At 38.0% G+C, this 18380-nt stretch overlaps 1 protein-coding gene across 2 annotated transcripts; it reads right to left on the bottom strand.

The window, feature by feature from the left end:
- Positions 1-38: 38 nt before the first annotated feature.
- On the bottom strand, positions 39-16680 carry LOC122307944. Of its 2 annotated transcripts, none has more exons than XM_043121080.1 (7): positions 16493-16680; positions 15090-15205; positions 14571-14653; positions 13668-13789; positions 12741-12905; positions 12371-12464; positions 39-352 (listed from the first exon to the last, which is right to left on the bottom strand). In XM_043121080.1, exons 1-7 carry the CDS (start codon positions 16653-16655, stop codon positions 340-342), a joined length of 756 nt encoding a protein of 251 aa, XP_042977014.1. In that variant the 5' UTR covers positions 16656-16680; the 3' UTR covers positions 39-339. The 2 variants fall into 2 exon arrangements, with proteins under 2 accessions (XP_042977014.1, XP_042977013.1); XM_043121079.1 differs by lacking the exon at positions 39-352 and adding an exon at positions 480-1531 and having other exon boundaries at positions 16493-16677.
- Between the last annotated feature and the right edge of the window lie 1700 nt (positions 16681-18380).

Here is an 18380-nt window from a genome sequence, read left to right as displayed (position 1 = left end):
GAACTTGGTCTGATGCAGTTTCTCATTTTTGTATTGTCTTAGATCGAATAGCATTTTGCTTCATTTAATCGTTGCTGTTCCGAGCAAAAAACACCTCTACATATACACATATCGGAGGATGCAGGGTACGTCCTCAATTCTCGAATACCACAGGCTACAGACCTATCCAACTCAACGGCCATTGGGTAATTCTAATATTCTATGCTGGCAAGAATTCCCTCGTTGTTCTGCCAAGTCGAGTATGTCCCCGGAAAATTTTACAATGCAACCATTATTCCTAAAAGAAGAGACTTGATCTTGCTTCTTTCAATGAATATCTTGTTCTTCTGAGGAATAATTTCAGCAAATACCTCTACAAACAAGGAATTGAAAATTAGAAGCTTTATATTTGAAAAAATGATTTATGCAAGTTTAAGGCGTACCAGCTTTGGGAAGTCCCTTTGATATTAAATATAAAAATAAAAAATGGAACTCATATAGGACTTAAACATCTTAGAATTATATTTAACATTACTCTTAAAGACTTGCTAGTTGGCCGCCTGAGTATTACCGCTTTGACATGCCAGGTCGCCCATTTGACCTCGCATGTCACATGGCTTACTTTTTTAAAAACAATAATAAAAAATAGATAAAACTAACAACCACAAGCCGATTTGAAGATTTGGAACCCTAGACCAAAGACTCCCCGTTGCCTCCCTCCCTCCTCACGTCACCGGACCCATTTCCCCAGGACCTCATCATCATCATCTTCTTGCGTTGGTTGTGCAACAGTAGGCGGTTGCTGAATTTGAAAATGCTGCGCACGCTTCCCTAGATTTTCCAAGTTATTTGGCACAAGTTGGTTGATGATTCCTGGGAGGATATCTTGCAATTTCTTTTGTTTGGGGAGAGACACTGAATTGACGCTTGAAACTTTTGGGATTAGAAACTTGATGACAGCATCGTCCTTGAAAATGTTGACTTCTACAATGGCAGGCTTCTGGTGCTTCTATTCTCCGTTTCATGCAAAATGGCATGCCACGACCATGGGGCAACCAAAGTAGTAATAATGGAGTAGCGTTTTCCTTATATTTCACCTAGGCCATAACTAAATGCCGCGTTACCAATGCCACATTCATCTTTCACACAAATTAATGTGGGCTTGCATTATAAAGTTCTGAGCGATTCAAGCAATATATATATGATTGCCCAATATCCTCGGTTGAAAGGCTTCAAATTGTAGCCGCCAAGAAATTAACACAATCCTCACCAGACACGACAAGGTGATGACAGCCTAAAAGAATAAGCACAACGTGGAGTTAGATATGCTGGTGGGCACAGAAGTATTTAGCTAGTGGTACCATCTTGTTCTGTCACAGAGGCGTCCTTTATAAAATCCAAAACAATTGAGGCTAAATATCCTTGATAGTGAACGTATCCATGATCGCATCCGTCAATAACATGTAATTTGTGATTAGGTATGATCTTGTCAAACTCAAATGCATCCAAAGACCTGACGATTGTATCATGCGATCCATGGACAGTGAAGACCCTGTGTAAACAGAATTGGTATTAAGAAAAACGAAGTATTGGTGACTCTATACAATGCACTCATCACATATCAACGACGGTCAGAAATGCTTATGCATATTGTGATTGGCCCAGTTTCACTCTACAAAATAAAAATGAAAACATCATGTGGAAAAAGGCACACCAGTAAAAGTAAAATATACTTTTTAATATTATGCAAAAGGATCAATAAAAAATTCCTAGTGTGTTACAGGTTGGGAACATGCAAGAATGGACGAGATCATGGATCAAGGCCAACATGAACAAGCTGAAGTAATTAGTATTGCAGAGGAAATGATCAATACGCAGTGTTCTACTTAAGTGTTTGTTGTTTTGAGTATAACTGATTGTGATTGTGTCGTTTAGTATAAGTAAATGTAAATAAAACGGTACCGTTTCATGGCTGTCGTTTAAGTCATTAAATGGCTGAACTGTTGATAAGTTGGTTGTAGTTTTCATATACAATTCGTCTATAAGAGGCAACCGTGAGTTGGGAAAGAAGCCAACTTCGGTATTCGGTGTCAATCATTTCCCTCTCTTTATCTCTTCTTCTCTCTCATATTTCTCTCTCTAGTTCTTGGAGACTTCTTGGAGGGTGATGTCCTCGAATTACATCCATTCTTTATTACTGTGAAGGGGCTTATTACATTTTGGTATCAGTAGTCAGTAATGGCAGAAGGAACGAGGTCATATGCACATATTCTTGATTCTATGAATCATTTGCGTGTACAGCAGGAGCATCAGCAGAAGCAGATCGAAGATACTATTTCTGTTATGGTTCAACAACAAGAAACAGCTAGGGTGGAAAGGAAGAGTCAGGATAGGAAGTTTGCAGAATTATTATAGCACATTTCAAAGATTTTCTGTAATAATCAGTCCGAGGTTGATGCACAAAATGTGAGGAATGTGCAGAATCACCTTGGTGGTGATGACGATGGCCAAGAAGATATGGGAGAGGTTTATTGTAGAAATATGGGTGAAAGGCCCAATATGAGGGGAATAAAGTTAGATTTTCCAAGATTTGGTGGGAAAGAGCCTTCAGCATGGATTTATAGAGTTAGTAAGTATTTTTTGTATCATCAAGTGCCTCCTGGTCAGAGAATTTTCTTGGCTTCTTTTCATATGGATGATGCGGCTTTTGCATGGGTCCAGGATGCTAGTGAATCTAGAATTTTTCATTCGTGGGAGGAATTTACTCAAGCATTGCAGGTTAGATTTGGTTCGACTGCTTATGATGATCCTATGGAAGCATTGACACGTCTTAAACAGGTTCATTCTGTTACGTCATATAAGACTAAGTTTGAATTGCTTTCCAACTGCATTAAAGGTGTTTCAGAAAAGAATAAATTGAGCTGTTTTTTGAGTGGCTTGAAAGATGAGGTTAGGCTCCCAATAAAAATGTTGAATCCCTCTACTTTGAATGAGGCTTTTGGATTGGCAAAAATTCAAGAGGAATATGTTTGGAGTACAAAGAAGTTGTGGAGGAATAGTTTTGCTGATTCACACCAGTCAAATGGTGGTGGATCTATCTTAGGGACTCCTAAGGTGCCTGCTATTAAGATGCCTTACCAGAAAATTAATGAGACACAGATGCAAGATAAAAGGAAGAAGGGCTTGTGTTACTTCTGTGATGAGAAGTGGCAGCCAGGCCATAAGTGTACTAAACCTAGAGTTTATGTGATGGAAGGAATGGATATAGGATCCACTAGTGAGCCTACAAAGGAGAAAGAATTGATTATAGAGGAGATACATCAAGAGCCTGACTCTGCAGACATAGCCTCTATTTCGTTGCAAGCTATGGTGGGCACACCAAGTACAAAAACTATGAGAGTAGTAGGGCAATTTTGTGGATACTGCACTAGTTGGAAGGTGTGGATTGGTGGCACAGCAAGGGTAATCTATGCAGGTTAAGGTTGCTAATGGGGACATTTTGAGCAGTGGTAGCAGAACTACTGCAGTGGCCATACAAATACAATGCACGAGATTTGTTGCTGAATTTTTTACTTTGACTTTAGGAGGGTGTGATATGGTGTTGGGGGTTAGTAAACTTTCATCACTTGGGCCTATACTTTGGGACTTTGCAGACCTACAAATTTAGTTTGATTATAAAGGGAAGAAGGTTTCTCTCAAAGGCCTTACAACACCTACTTCTACCTTGGTAGATGTCAATGTACAACAGTCCACATTATATTTGTATACAGTTGTAGTATTTTAGATTGTATATAGGTAGGCTAATCAACGCTGCTAAATAGAGGAAGGCTACACACGGCGCTGCCAAATGCGTAATTTAGGGACTCAAAATTAGGTGGTCTTCCCGCTCAAAATTAGACAGTACAGAAGCCATGTAAATATGTTCTATATAATGAGAGTAAATCCTCTGAAAGAGGGATCAAATCCATTTAACATGGTATCAGAGCTTTCTCAAGCATTTTAGACTTCTACAGCACATGGCTCTTCCTCAGGTGCTTCCTCTGATCTTGCACCTCCTGCAACAAATTACTGGACACCAGAAATGGTGCAACGTATGCTAATTTCGGCATTATCTACAATGGGGTTTCAAGGTAAAAATACAACCAAAATCTGGTTTGTAGACTCAGGTGCCTCTAATCACATGACGAATACTCCTACTGCTTTATGTCATGTTCGACCCTATGCTGGTCAATCTGTCATTCAGACTGCCAATGGTAGTTCTTTGCCAATAGCTGTTGTCCGAGATGCCTCTTCTCAATTTACTGATGTGTTTCTTGCTCATCAACTTTCCACAAATCTTATTTCTGTTGGTCAATTAGTTGATAATAATTGTGCTGTTCATTTTTCTGGTGACGGTTGTGTTGTGCAAGACAAGGTAACGGGGGAGTCGATTGCGACCTAAAGTGGGGCATTTGTTTCCACTATTTTTACCTGTGCCAGTACTTTATTCAGTTTCTTCTATTAAGTCTTTTACTTGTCATAATGTTCCAGATCTGAGTATGATGTGGCATCGTCGTTTAGGTCATCCCAATGCTCAGATCTTATCTCATGTATTGCACTCAGGTTTTCTTGATGATGAAGAACGTTCTTCTTTATCTCTTCAGTGTGATTCTTGTAAATTTAGTAAAAGCAAAATTCTTCCATTTCCTTTGCATGCTAATAGAGCTTCTCACTGCTTTGATCTTATCCATAGTGATATTTGGAGACCTTCCCCGGTTAGTTCACATGAAAAATTTAAATATTATGTGAATTTCATTGATGATTATAGCAAATTCACTTGGGTTTATTTTCTTCGCTCTAAATCTGAGGTTTTTCGTATTTTCCCTGAGTTTTTCGCATACATTAACAATCAATTCTTTGCGACTATTAAGACATTACGCATAGTTTCTGATGGTGAGTATTTGTCTTCTGAGTTTCAGTATTCTTGGCTTCTAAAGTTATTATTCATCAACGTTCATGTCCTGCTACTCCCCAACAGAATGGAGTAGCTGAATGCAAATATTGTCATCTTCTTGATGTGGTACGTACTCTCTTGTTAGAGTCCTCTGTTCCATCCATGTTCTGGGTCGAGGTTCTGAAAACTGTTACTCACTTGATTAATCGTTTACCTTCCCAAGTCTTACACATGGAGTCTCCCTATTTCCGTTTGTTTGCTAAACAACCTAGTTATGATAATCTCTGTATCTTTGGTTGTGTATGTTTTGTCCATTTACCTCCTCATGAGCGACATAAATTATCTGCTCAATCTGTTAGATGTACATTCTTGGGATATAATGTATGTCAAAAGGGATTTGTTTGCTATGATCCTACTTTACATCGTACACAAATTTCTCGGAATGTTATTTTCTTTGAAAATCAACATTTCTTTCTTGTGTCCTCTATACCTTCTTCTTCTACTATGGTCCTCCCCTCTTTTGAACAACAATTCTCAGATCTTCATCTAGTCAGCTCTCGTTTTAAACTAGGTATTGTATATACGAGACGCTCCCGCCCACAGTCTCTTTCGGTGGCTCAACCAATATCTAATCCTACCATGCTTCAGGACCAGTTAGTTGCAGCACCTTCAGAGCACTTGGTGCATCGCTCTTCTCGAGTGTCAGTACCTCCGGATAGGTATGGGTGGTTTGCTTCTGCTCTTACTGCTGCATTGTCCAATTTTGATATTTCCACATGCTACTCACATGCTGTCAAGCATGATTGTTGGCAACAAACTATGCAGGAAGAAATTGCCACTTCAGGGGCCAATCACACCTGGGACATTGAGTCATGTCCTCCCACCATTGTTCCTCTGGGTTGCAAATATGTTTATTCAGTCAAAGTCCAATCTGATGGAAGTTTAGATCGTTACAAAACTCAACTTGTTGCACTTGAGAATAATCAAGAATATGGTGTCAATTATGAAGAGACCTTTGCTCCTGTGGCAAAGATGACTACTGTTCGTATGATTCTAGCTCTTGCTGCTTCCAGTGATTGGCCACTACATCAGATAGATGTTAAGAATGCTTTCCTTCACGGGGATCTTAAAGAGTGTCTTTATATGAAGCCAACCTCAGGAGTATTCACCTCTCCGACTTCACATGTGTGTAAACTTCATCACTCCCTTTATGGTCTCAAAAAAGCTGCGAGGGCCTGGTTTGATAAATTTCGCACAACTTTATTACAATTTTCTTTCAAACAGAGCAAGTATGATACTTCATTGTTTCTTCGGAAATTAGGCATGGGTATTGCTGTTCTTTTAGTTTATGTTGATGATATTATGATCACAGGTTCTGATTCTGTCTTACTTGGCCAGCTCAAGACTCATCTCTTAGAGTCCTTTCATATGAAAGATCTTGGATCTTTCATATATTTCCTTGGTCTTGAAGTGCATCTTTGTCCCTCTGGTATTTCACTCAATCAACATAAATATGCTAGTGATTTGGTGGCTACAACTGGTCTACAAGAGGCTACTTCTGTTGATACTCCTATGGAATTAAATATCAAGCTTCACAAAGAGGAGGGTGACTTACTTGTTGATCCCCGTTTATATCGGAAGTTGGTGGGTAGCCTTGTTTATCTCACCATTACTAGACCAGACATTTCTTTTGCTGTACAGCAAGTCAGTCAATTTCTTCAAACTCCTCGTCATCTTCATTTGGCTACTGTCCATAGGATCATACGCTATGTTCAGGGCACTTCTGCCCATGGTTTATTCTTCCCGGCCAGAAACTCTACTCGTCTTGCTGCTTATAGCGATGCTGATTGGGTTGGGTGTGTGGATACACGTCGCTCCATCACCGGTTGTTGTGTGTTCTTAGGTAATGCATTGATCTATTGGAAGAATAAGAAGCAAGACAGAGTTTCTAAGTCATCTACGGAATCTAAATACTGAGCGATGTCTTTAGCTTGTTCTGAAATTATTTGGCTCCGAGGTATGCTTGCTGAGCTAGATTTTTTTGAGACCGAGCCCACACCTCTATATGCCGATAATACGAGTGCTATTCAGATCACGGCCAATCCTGTCTATCATGAGCGCACGAAGCATATTGAAGTCGATTGTCACTCTATCCATGAAGCATTTGAAGCTCGTGTTATCACTCTTCCACATATTTTCACTAAACTACAAATTGCTAATATCTTCACCAAGGCTCTCACTCGTCATCGACATTGCTTCCTAAGTAGCAAATTGATGCTTGTTGATCTACGGGCATCAATTTGAGGGGGGCTGTCAACGTACAACAGTCCACATTATATTTGTATACAGTTGTAGTATTTTAGATTGTATATAGGTAGGCTAGTCAACGCTGCTAAATAGAGAGAGGCTACACATGGCGCTGCCAAAGGCATAATTTAGGGGCTCAAAGTTAGGTGGTCTTCCCGCTCAAAATTAGACAATACAGAAGCCATGTAAATATGTTCTATATAATGAGAGTAAATCCTCTGAAAGAGGGATCAAATCCATTTAACAGTAGATGACAAAGAAATTTCCATGATTTCTAAAGTGGGTTCCAAAGGAGTATGGTTACAGCTTATGTCTATGGAGCCTGTGAAGAATTAGGACAGTTCTCCTCTAGAAATTATTCAACTGTTGTAGAAGATTGGGAAGGTTTTTGATGAACCTACCACCTTGCCTCCTCATATAGCTCGAGATCACCATATACTTCTTAAGGATTCTATACCTGTGAGTGTCAGACCATACAGGTATCCTTATTTTCAAAAAACAGAAATAGAAAAGATTGTTGCTGAATTGCTTAAGTCTGGTGTAATTAGAACCAGTCAATCCCCATTTTCATCTCCGGTATTGTTAGTGAGAAAATCTTATGGGTCTTGGAGAATGTGTATCGACTATAGGGTGCTTAATGAGGCTACTATTAAAGACAAATATCCAATATCAGTTGTTGATGCGCTATTGGATGAGGTTTTTGGCTCAACAGTTTTTTCAAAGTTGGATTTGAGATCTGGGTATCACCAGATTCAAATGAGAGATGAAGATGTGCCTAAAACTACATTCAGAACTCATGAGGGACATTATGAGTTCCTTGTCATGCCATTTGGCCTTACGAATGCTCCCTCAACATTTCAAGCACTTATGAATGAGGTTTTTAAACCTTTTCTTAGACAATTTGTCATAGTATTTTTTGATGACATCCTTGTCTATAGTAAGGATCTGTCATCCCACTTAATTCATTTGGCCACTGTGTTGAATACACTTGAGAAGAATCAGTTGTTTGCAAAGAGATCAAAGTGTCATGTCACTTTGCATGCTCAGAAATTGAGTATCTTGGTCATTTAATTTCAAAAAATGGTGTAAGGACTGACCCAAGGAAGTTGGATGCAATGATGTCTTAGCCAATTCCAAAAACTCTTAAGTCATTGAGGGGTTTCTTGGGATCGACATGATACTATAGGAAGTTTATTCGAGGATATGGTCAAGTAGCTGCACCTTTGACTGTTTTGTTGAAAAAAGATGCATTTCAATGGTCTAAGACAGGAACTAAGGCTTTTGAGGAACTGAAAAAAGCAGTAACCAGCCCTCCAGTTTTATGTTTGCCTAACTTTAATAAGCAATTTGTGGTGGAATGTGATGCAAGTGGAGTAGGTGTAGGAGCTGTCTTGATGCAAAATCATAGACCATTAGCATTTTTGAGTCAAGCTCTCAAGGGTAAGAATTTGATGCTTTCTACCTATGAGAAGGAGTTGTTATTGCTGTCAAGAAATGGAGGCCTTATCTGTTAGGGGCTGCTTTTGTGGTGAGAACTGATCATCACAGCCTCAAGTACTTGTTAGAAAAGAAAGTGGGGACAGCTGCTCAACAGAGGTGGATTTCCAATTTGCTAGGCTATGAATTCACTATTGAATACAAAAAAGGTGTTGAAAACAAAGCAGCAGATGCTTTGTCAAGGAAAGAAGTCTCGGATGCTAACACCTTGATGACTGCTATTTCATTTCCTACACCAATTTGGTTGGAGGAGTTGAAGCAAGCTTATGCTTCAGATCCAAAGGCACAAGAACAGTTGGTAGTTCTACAAGGAGGTTCTTCTTCTACTTCTACATTTTCTATTAAACATGGTCTGTTGTTTAGAAAAGGCAGAATTTACATTCCTGCTAATCCTGAGTTGAAATTGAAAATTTTGAATTTTGTCCATGCTAGTCCATCTGCTGGACACTCTGGTTTTCACAAGTCCTTGCATAGAGCTCAACAAGATTTTTACTGACCTGGTCTTAAATGTGAAGTGAAGCAGTACATTAGAGAGTGTGATTTATGTCAAAGAAATAAGGTAGAACATGTCTACCCTGCTGGTCTTTTACAGCCCTTACCTGTGCCTGCACATATATGGACTGATTTGTCCATGGATTTCATCAAAAGCTTGCCAATCTCGAAAGGATTTTCTGTCATCATGGTTGTTGTTGACAGATTATCAAAATATTCACATGTTATGGCCTTAAAGCATCCATTTACAGCATCCAAAGTGGCAGCATTATTTTTTGACAATGTTTTTAAGTTGCATGGTATGCCTCAGAATATTGTTTCAAATAGAGGTGCAACTTTTACTAGTTCTTTTTGGAAAGAACTCTTTAAGTTGCAAGGTGTGACACTTTCTTAATCATCAGCTTACCATCCTCAAAGTGATGGTCAAACTGAGGCAGTTAACAAGTGTATTGAGCATTTATTGAGAAGCTTTACTGGGGATAGGCCAAAGTAGTGGTTTGATTGGTTGACTCTGGCAGAATGGTGGTATAATTCCAATCCTCACACTTCAACTAAGATGACTCTATATGAGGTAGTTTATGGTAGACCTCCAACTCAGCTGCAGTCTTATATACCTGGTTTAACTGCTAATCAAGCAGTTGATGAGCTCTTGAAGACTCGAGAACAGATTCTTTCTACTCTTAAGCTTAACTTGGCTGCTGCCCAGGAAAGAATGAAGTTTCAAGCAGACAAGAAGAGAACTGAGAGGGAGCTAGCTATTGGAGATTGGGTTTATTTGAGGTTGCAGCCTTATAGGCAACACTAAATGGTGGCCAGAAGAAATTTCAAGCTATCTCCTTGTTTCTTTGGACCTTTTCAAGTTGTTCAAAGAGTCGGACAGATTGCTTATAAGTTAGAGTTACCACCAAACAGCTTTATTCACCCAGTTTTCCACATTTCTTGTCTCAAGAAGAAATTGGGTCAGCATCATTCTCCATTGTCTTCTTTACCTCCAGTGGATTTGCAAGGTGAATTGACACCTGAGCGTGAAGCCATTTTGCAGTGTCAAAGTAAACAGGTTCACAATAGGGCAGTAGGGCAGTAGTTGATGTGTTGGTTCAATGGAAGGGGCTAGTGTTGATGATGCGACTTGGGAACCTTATTGGTCTTTACGTGATAGATTTCCTCACCTTGTGGACAAGGTGCTTTGAGGGGGAGAGTATGTTACGGGTTGGGAACATGCAAGAATAGACGAGATCATGGATCAAGGCCAACATGAACAAGCTGAAGTAATTAGTATTGCAGAGGAAATGATCAATACGCAGCGTTCTGTTTAAGTGTTGATTGTTTTGAGCATAACTGATTGTGATTGTGTTGTTTAGTATAAGTAAATGTAAATAAAACGGTACCGTTTCATGGCTGTCGTTTAAGTCATTAAATGGCTGAACTGTTGATAAGTTGGTTGTAGTTTTCATATACAATTCGTCTATAAGAGGCAACCGTGAGTTGGGAAAGAGGCCAACTTTGGTATTCAATGTCAATCATTTCCCTCTCCCTCTTTATCTCTTCGTCTCTCTCTTATTTCTCTCACTAGTTCTTGGAGACTTCTTGGAGGGTGAAGTCCTCAAATTACATCCATTCTTTGTTACTGTGAAGGGGCTCATTACATAGTGGCAAAGGCAAACAATAAACAGGTACAAAGGCTTGAGCTAAAGTTTTATCCCTGAAGTAAGTTTTTAAAAGTATTATAATGTTCAATGATTTTGTCACCATTCTTCTCTCAGGACCAGAAGGTATTTCCCTTCCCCTTAAGTGCATCATGTTCAAAGAGGTCAGGGGATCAATCCCATGTGATGCAAGCATTTATTCATCAAAAGAAATTTCAACAGCATGTGCTAATCAGTCTACTACATATGCATGGGTCATTATTCAGGTTTCAAACAAAGTGTCAAGAAGGTAATAAATTTTAGGCGCCAAGAAAGTGGAAACCAGTTAATAGGATGTTAGATACCAAAAAAATAAAAAAAAATAGTGCAATAGGATTTGGCTAGCGAAGAGAACCCCCCACCCCAACCAAAAAAAAAAAACCTAAGTTCTGTTGTCTAGGGCACAATATATTAGCAAAAATAAGATAGCAGGAAGAAATATTCCAAAATCTGAGTTCTTCCCTCTTTAATCAGTTGGTCTCTATAGTTACACAGATGTAAAGTAAGAATGGAGGGAAAAAAAGAAACAAAGGAAGCAACTTGTTCTTGTTTTAAAGTGAGACTGATGCTAGCTGAAGCCATGTCCAAGGTTAGGTTAAATTCCAGACTTATATGGATATGCATACAGCTCCTCCATTTGATCTTCCTTTGTAAAGCATCAAAGACACAGCGATGAAAATTTTGTATTGGATGCGACCATCAAGTGGGATAATAGAGTTAAATATAGATGGATGTTGCTTGGGTAACCCAAGAGAGTATGGTGGTTGTGGGCTAATTCGGGATGCAAAGGGAAAATTAATTGGGACTTTTTCTCAGTACTATGAAAAGAGAACAAATACAAGGGCTGAGTTTTTAGCCCTTCAGAACAGACTCAGATTGCATAATAAATTGAAGGATAATAATGTTGAGAAGTTGAAATGGACTCCAAGGTGATTGTGGACTTGCAGTAAGGGCAGAATTCACTTCCATGGCTCTTATGGAAGTTTGAGGAGAAGTTGCCAAGCCAAGCCATTGTGTTCAATCTCTGAAGCATTTATTTAGAGAGGTGAATCAAGTGGCGGATTAATTAGCCAAAATAGGAGCAAAAGGGGTCTTGAGATTTTTACCCAGGTGTGGGAGCTTCAACATTAGCAAGGGGCATTTGGTTAATTAATAAAACCGGGCTCCCTTATATTTGTAAACATTAACTATAGGATGTATAGATAGAGGGAAGATGATCCTTTATGGTTTTGTTTTGGATTGGCTGATGATATAATCTGTAACAAGGCTCCATCCGCCATAAGTGAGGATTTTTCAATAAAGTTACATAGTTTTCCTTAAAAAAAAAAAAGAAGAAAGAAGAAGAAATATTCCAAGTAATTAAGTTCTCGCATTAATACGCTAAGAATAGCATGTCTTCATGGCACATGATAAACTTAGTTAAACAAGAAATCAAAAAACAGGAAAAAGCAAAATGCCAGATAATTTTTTTCCTCACCTGCATTCTTTGTCAATCTGAAGACATGCTTCATGCATATTTGTACTCAGGCGATCCATTAAACTTTCCTCACTCACACGGTAAATAAAATCTCCTACAAAGCATTGATGTATAAGTCAAATTAAGTTTTCAATTCACTCGCTTAGTGATCATTTTCTTTCCAAAATCCAAACAGCAGAAAATAAGCAGTTTTGGATGCAGTTTCCTCATTGAAACTAGAATGTCCTATAAAAAATTCTCTTAAAAATTAAACAATAAACTTGAACATGCCAAAACGTCGAGGCAAAGAAGCATATGAAACAAGTATGAAACTGAAAGATTTTAGAAGGCCAAGTATACATGATCATGTTGGATAGAAACTAACAGGTACCTTGTATACTTTTTACATCAATGAATCCATGCTCTTTAATTCTCTGCATAAAATCTTTTCCCAGGCGTTTCTCAATGCCTTCCGTCAAATCATAACGGCCAGAAACATTGACAACTTTGTAGACATCATGGTACTTAGATGCATACAGTAGTACCACATTGCCTCCTGCAATTTTTCAGTGAACAATAACATTTTTAAGTGCTTTCAAGATTGGAAACTACACCTAAAATAAGACATCACCTAATGAAGCCAATACCTACACTGATACAGAAGTGAAAGATGAATAAAGTGTAGGGCGAAGACTAGGAAATGTATTTACAAAATTAACAGAGACTTGTGAGATCTAAACTAACGAACTTGAATCAGAAGATCCCAAATAGAAAATTTATTGTTTTGTTGTGTGAATTTTAGAACAAGTTTTTATTCCAGGCCAAGTTTATCAAAGATCAAGTAGGTAGAAATTATTCAAATTTCCGTCTATAGAGATATCCCATAAGCAGAAACTGGAGCACAATTATCAGTGTCTGTCTATGCATGCATTGAAAGCCACCACCAGAAAAATCCACCCCACCACGCTTGATCCATCCCTTTGCAAGCATGTAAAGAATCAATAGCACTGCCAAGTGAACAATCAACACCACCGCTGCAGCCGCCACCCATTACCTCCCATGAAATTCAGCCTGATGCTTCCCCTTTATCATTAGTAGCATCACCAAGCAACATATAGAAGAAACATTTATTGTGGTCTGGGTTCTATCCAAAGAACATTATCGCAGTCAGCGATTATGATGAGTGGGAGAGAATAGAAAGTGTTGTTGGGAATTCTTCCAGTTGAGGACAAAATCTCTCTATCTCTTCTTTCTCCTCGCTAAACTTCAATTGTGGACTAAATCTCATAGACTGACAATCACAAATAATCCAGCATACCTTTACTATGCCCGAGAATTGCCCTTATAACACGGTTTGCTGCAGAGAAGTGTTGGATTACAGAATGCAAGTCATCGACCTCTCTCCAATAGTTACCATACTGAAAGGAACCTTCACTTTCCCTGGAAAAGTATAATAAAACATTAAATCAACATAAATGAAATTGTGGGGTGTAAGAAATACCAAGATTGGCATTCAAAACTGGACCATGTACCACAGGTTTAAGTGCCAAAAGAAGACCATGACTGAAATAAAGGGAACAAGCCCACATAAATGACATAAATGCAGTTGACTCTCATTATCTGCAGTACATATAGGCCTCAAAATTTATGGCCAAGGGTTTATGAGCCCATCAATCCAAGTTATTGTCTCTTACATTAAGAACAAACGGCTTCTCATTTGGTTAGGAATTTTCTTGTACCATCGTAAAACAGCATAGATAACATGGAAACTAGAAGTGTAAGGCAAAAATAACTCTTTGGAAACAAATCACTAAATTAAGATGATGGATTCCGAGTTTAGTTTTTTTTATGAATCCATGCAACGCCCAATATTATGTGCACTAGCTTTTAAGTTATAAAACTATGGCTGAAGGCATGGATGCAATTCAAAGAGAGTTTTGTCTTAGCTCGAGATTTACTTCTAAATGCTTTTCCGATTAAAGAGACCAGCTAAGAACCTCATTAACTGGGGGGTCAGAATTTGCATTCAAGTACCTTTCTTATCACATTGTCTAGTCATCCATCATTACCAATTAAATGCCTCCCTCTTAATACAGTAGCTATGCATAAACCACATAGAATTATGTAGAGACTTGTCCAAACAATTACAAGATAAAAAAATGTACAAGTAAAAAATCTCTAAAACCCAAGGCGTTAACATCCCGAGGTTCTACCAGCTTACCCATTCCCAGCGAAGTCAAAGCGAACGGCACTTATTCCTTCATTTTCCAATGCAACAGCAAGGTTCACCATAGTCTTATTTTCCTGGAGACAGAAAAACATAAGCTCTAAAAGCCTTGTTTGTTTTCAAAGATGAGTTGAGATTAAAGTTGAAAATTGAATAAAATATTATTAGAATATATTGTTTTAATATTTTGTATTGGGATTTGAAAAAGTTGAATTGTTTATTTTATTTTGTGTGGGAATTTGAGAAAGTTGTAATAATTGGATGAGATGAAATGAATGCCTATATATATATATATATGTGATAAGCAAATATATATTAATTCAAGTAAATAGGATTTAAACACGTATACAAAGTTACATTCAACAATCAAAATCTTGTGGAGAAAAAACAAGAATAATCTGCAAAGCATAATTTATTTTTGGAAAATGAGAGCATATAATCAAACTCGGAGGAAGAAAAACTAATTAAAACACAAAGAAGAAAGGGGCCACTTTGAGTGTTAGAAGCACCAACCTTTGAGGACCGAAAACCATGGCATAAGATTACAATCTCCGGAGATTCAGTTTCGTGCAATACGCCCACAAGTTTTTCACCATGTTTGTTTGGTATTATGATTTTCTTTTGAATTACTGAAAAAATGCACTAAATTAATCGGAAATAAATTCTTCAGCTGAAATATATTTGATCCTTAAATTTTTTGTTTAAGTTCAGATTTTATCCCTGAATAATTTAAAAGGTATCAATGTCCTTATTTCAAACATCAATCGTACATATCATTTCCAACTATAAATGTGGTGCCACAGATATTCTTTTATTTGTTAAGTGAAAATTTACATGTAACTGGTGGAAGGCTGATGTACTAGTACAGCAACATTCCTTCAGTTACATGTAAATTTTCAATGATGGTTGACAGATAAAGGATTAAAAATGTTACCTTTTAAATTTTTTATTTACAAAATTCAAATTTTCTAAATTTCAGGGACAAGCTTGAAACTGAGGCTAAATTTCACGAACCAAGAATGTATAACTAATCGATTGTTGTTCATAAATCTAAAAAATTTCTTCTAACACCTCAGAACAAGAAGGAAAAATAAACAAAATTCTAACCATAATGACCAACCTGAAAACCAAGCGGAACACTCTATAATTATTTCTAAACTTCTAGCGAACACATATTCAGTTTATCAATAATTAGCCAACTTATAAGCCAACCAGGAGGATCACCATAAAAATAAAGCAGCATTTTTGTTGGTTCTCAGCAAACCCACAACAGACTCGATCCTTATAAACTTGTATGAAGCACAAAGACCATCACACATTAGTAATCCTCAATCTTTTTTTTTTTGTTTGGTAAGTTAACAATGAAAGTAACAAATGTGAACAAGCAAGAATCGAATCACGAATAAAAAAGAAGTAATCCTCAATCTCTTGGATTCTCATCAATCACTCTGCATACATCTTCACCCTCATACAAAATCTAGCATGAAAACCATACATATAATTCCCTAGAATTCTTGATTGAAATATATGGGAGAGAGATAGACACGTGAAGTAGGCCCGATAATATTTATTGAAAATTTAATTTTATCCAAGAAATTCACTAGGAAACTAAAAAAGTTGTCGGTTCGCTTCATGTGTCTAACGTTATTCCACCCTAGGCCCTATAACTCAGTCACGAAGTTAGGGATCCAAATTTGAAAACCATCGGTTAGAACTTTAGGTAACACATAATTATCCATAATATAAATTTATTAACATATAATGGCGTGCATTTGCGAGTGAGTAGATTTATTAATTTCCATACAGGACTATCATTGCCAAAAAGCCAAGAAAGAAATCTCATGCACACACAAGGGAATACATGCACAAATACATTCCGTATCGATATTCATGAACGAGATAATGAATTTTGTTACCGGAGTCTTGTGCAGCCAGGGCCATCCTCAAGTTACCACCGCGGCGGTGCTGGCCTGAGGAGATGATTCGCACTTGATTAAAGGAAAATCTAGATGACGAGCTTTTTCTTAAAAATAGTGAATTTGGGAGGACTGGGTTGAAATTATGCACAAGCGTTTCCATTGCCGAAGAGAGAGAAAGTAAACTCACAGCTTCCGGGATTCTGTAACAAGCCTAGTTGATTTGGACTCAGCTCAAGCCCATGGGCCACCCTTACCCTTTACTCCACTGCTTTTTACCTTTGTTTCGGCCTTAGATTTTTGTATGGGCCTTTGGTTGGTAACAGGAGTGGGCTTAAGTCTTTAGAATAAACTAATTGCATGATTTTAGTCTTATTATCTTGTGTTTGCTTTTAGTCTAAGCCCAGTACGTTGGTTATATGTAATGAGCAACATGGCTCTGAAGAATCATCCAGAAAGTTAATGGAAATCTATTTCTCTCTTATCATCTTCTTCTTCCTTTTTTTAATAGAGGTACTCCCCTCGAAGTGAGCAATTTCTATATATTTCTTTTTTAAGTAACTTGAGGTGTGTTACAAGTGGTATCCAAAGCCAGTCTTTTTTTGTCAGCTACTTCATCAATTAAAAAATAAAAATGGAAGAAATTATCTCAGCACTACTCAAAATTAAAGAGATGGTCGAGCAATCACAACAACATCTTCAAGTTATTTCACAAACATTCAAAGAAATGGAGAACAACCTTAAAGACTTCAGGAATAACTTCAATGAAGAGTTCTCAAATCTGGAAAACCAACTCTACGCCCTACGGGAAGAGGAGAAACACACAGCAACAATGGAAGAAAGAGAGGTACTCAACCCTGCTCACCTTACTCTCTCATGTTTCCATAAATCTCGTTAGAAACCAAACACCATTTCCTCCATTCTCAAATCTTCCTCTCAGAAGTTATTTTCCCTTTTATTCTTTTCTTTCGATCATACCTAGCACCACCTACTCACTAATCATCAGATGGGAGTTTGATTTTGGTGGAATAGTTATTGGGTGCCAAATCGATATGGACTGAAAACCTCTTCAACAATCAAAACCAACTGAAGCCCTGAAACTCCTCCAATCTCTTAGACCCATTCATCTTCCCGATAACCAACAACCAAACCCAACTGAGAATGAAGGTCAAAGCCCCACTACCTCCAATCGAGAAGAATATGGAAAACGGGCCTTCCAGGTTTTCAACAAAATGCAGCCGTGGGACTGGTCCTTCCTATTAAAGAATTCTTGCAATTCTGATGAGACTATTTCCCATGGTGCTGCAATCCAGGCTACTAATTTGAGTGATATGGGTAACGAGAAAATCTTGATTTCTAGGTACACAACCCACCCGTTTCATCCATACCCAAATTGAAGGAATACCCAGACCACATCAAGCTTATTTTTCAGGAATGCAAAGCTTCCCAAATGTCTCTATATATTGGTAATTTGTCGACTGAGACTTGGAGAGATGAACTTGAAAATGCTTTCTGAAGGTTTGGGCACTACAGTGTACAGTTTAAGAAAGATGGGTATGGGTTTGTAGTATTTAACTACCATTTGGATGTAGCTTGTAATTTGTTCGATGAAATGCATGAAGAGACCCTGGCTGATGCCGCAGAGCACATATTTCAATTCAAGGAAGAAGATCCCAACACTAATGCCGACCTCGCTGAGAATTTAAGGGGTAAGAAAATTTTTGCTCATTATTTGCTTGTTGTATTGCTGCTAAGAGGTGGTTTTTTTAGCCCTTTGATATATTGTTTGGTTCTATTTGTTCACGAACTTCTCAGTTTGCTCTCAACATGAAGGGGGTTTTGAGTCATAATGGTAGTCATTTGGCAAGCACGTACAATGCTCTAGCCA

The sequence above is a fragment of the Carya illinoinensis genome, chromosome 4 (genome assembly GCF_018687715.1).
Source record: "Carya illinoinensis cultivar Pawnee chromosome 4, C.illinoinensisPawnee_v1, whole genome shotgun sequence".
NCBI lineage: Eukaryota > Viridiplantae > Streptophyta > Magnoliopsida > Fagales > Juglandaceae > Carya > Carya illinoinensis.
The sequence above is the reverse complement of the archived record's forward strand: the minus strand, read 5'-3'. Positions and strand labels throughout refer to the sequence as shown.

Coding starts and splice junctions, on each gene's coding strand:
- LOC122307944 (XM_043121079.1), bottom strand. CDS start 16,655: ATGGAAACGCTTGTGCATAATTTCAACCCAGTCCTCCCAAATTCACTA. Junction 13,790..14,570: donor TTTGACTTCGCTGGGAATGG/GTAAGCTGGTAG, acceptor ATACTTTTCCAG/GGAAAGTGAAGGTTCCTTTC. Junction 1,532..12,370: donor CAGATTGACAAAGAATGCAG/GTGAGGAAAAAA, acceptor CTGTTTACACAG/GGTCTTCACTGTCCATGGAT.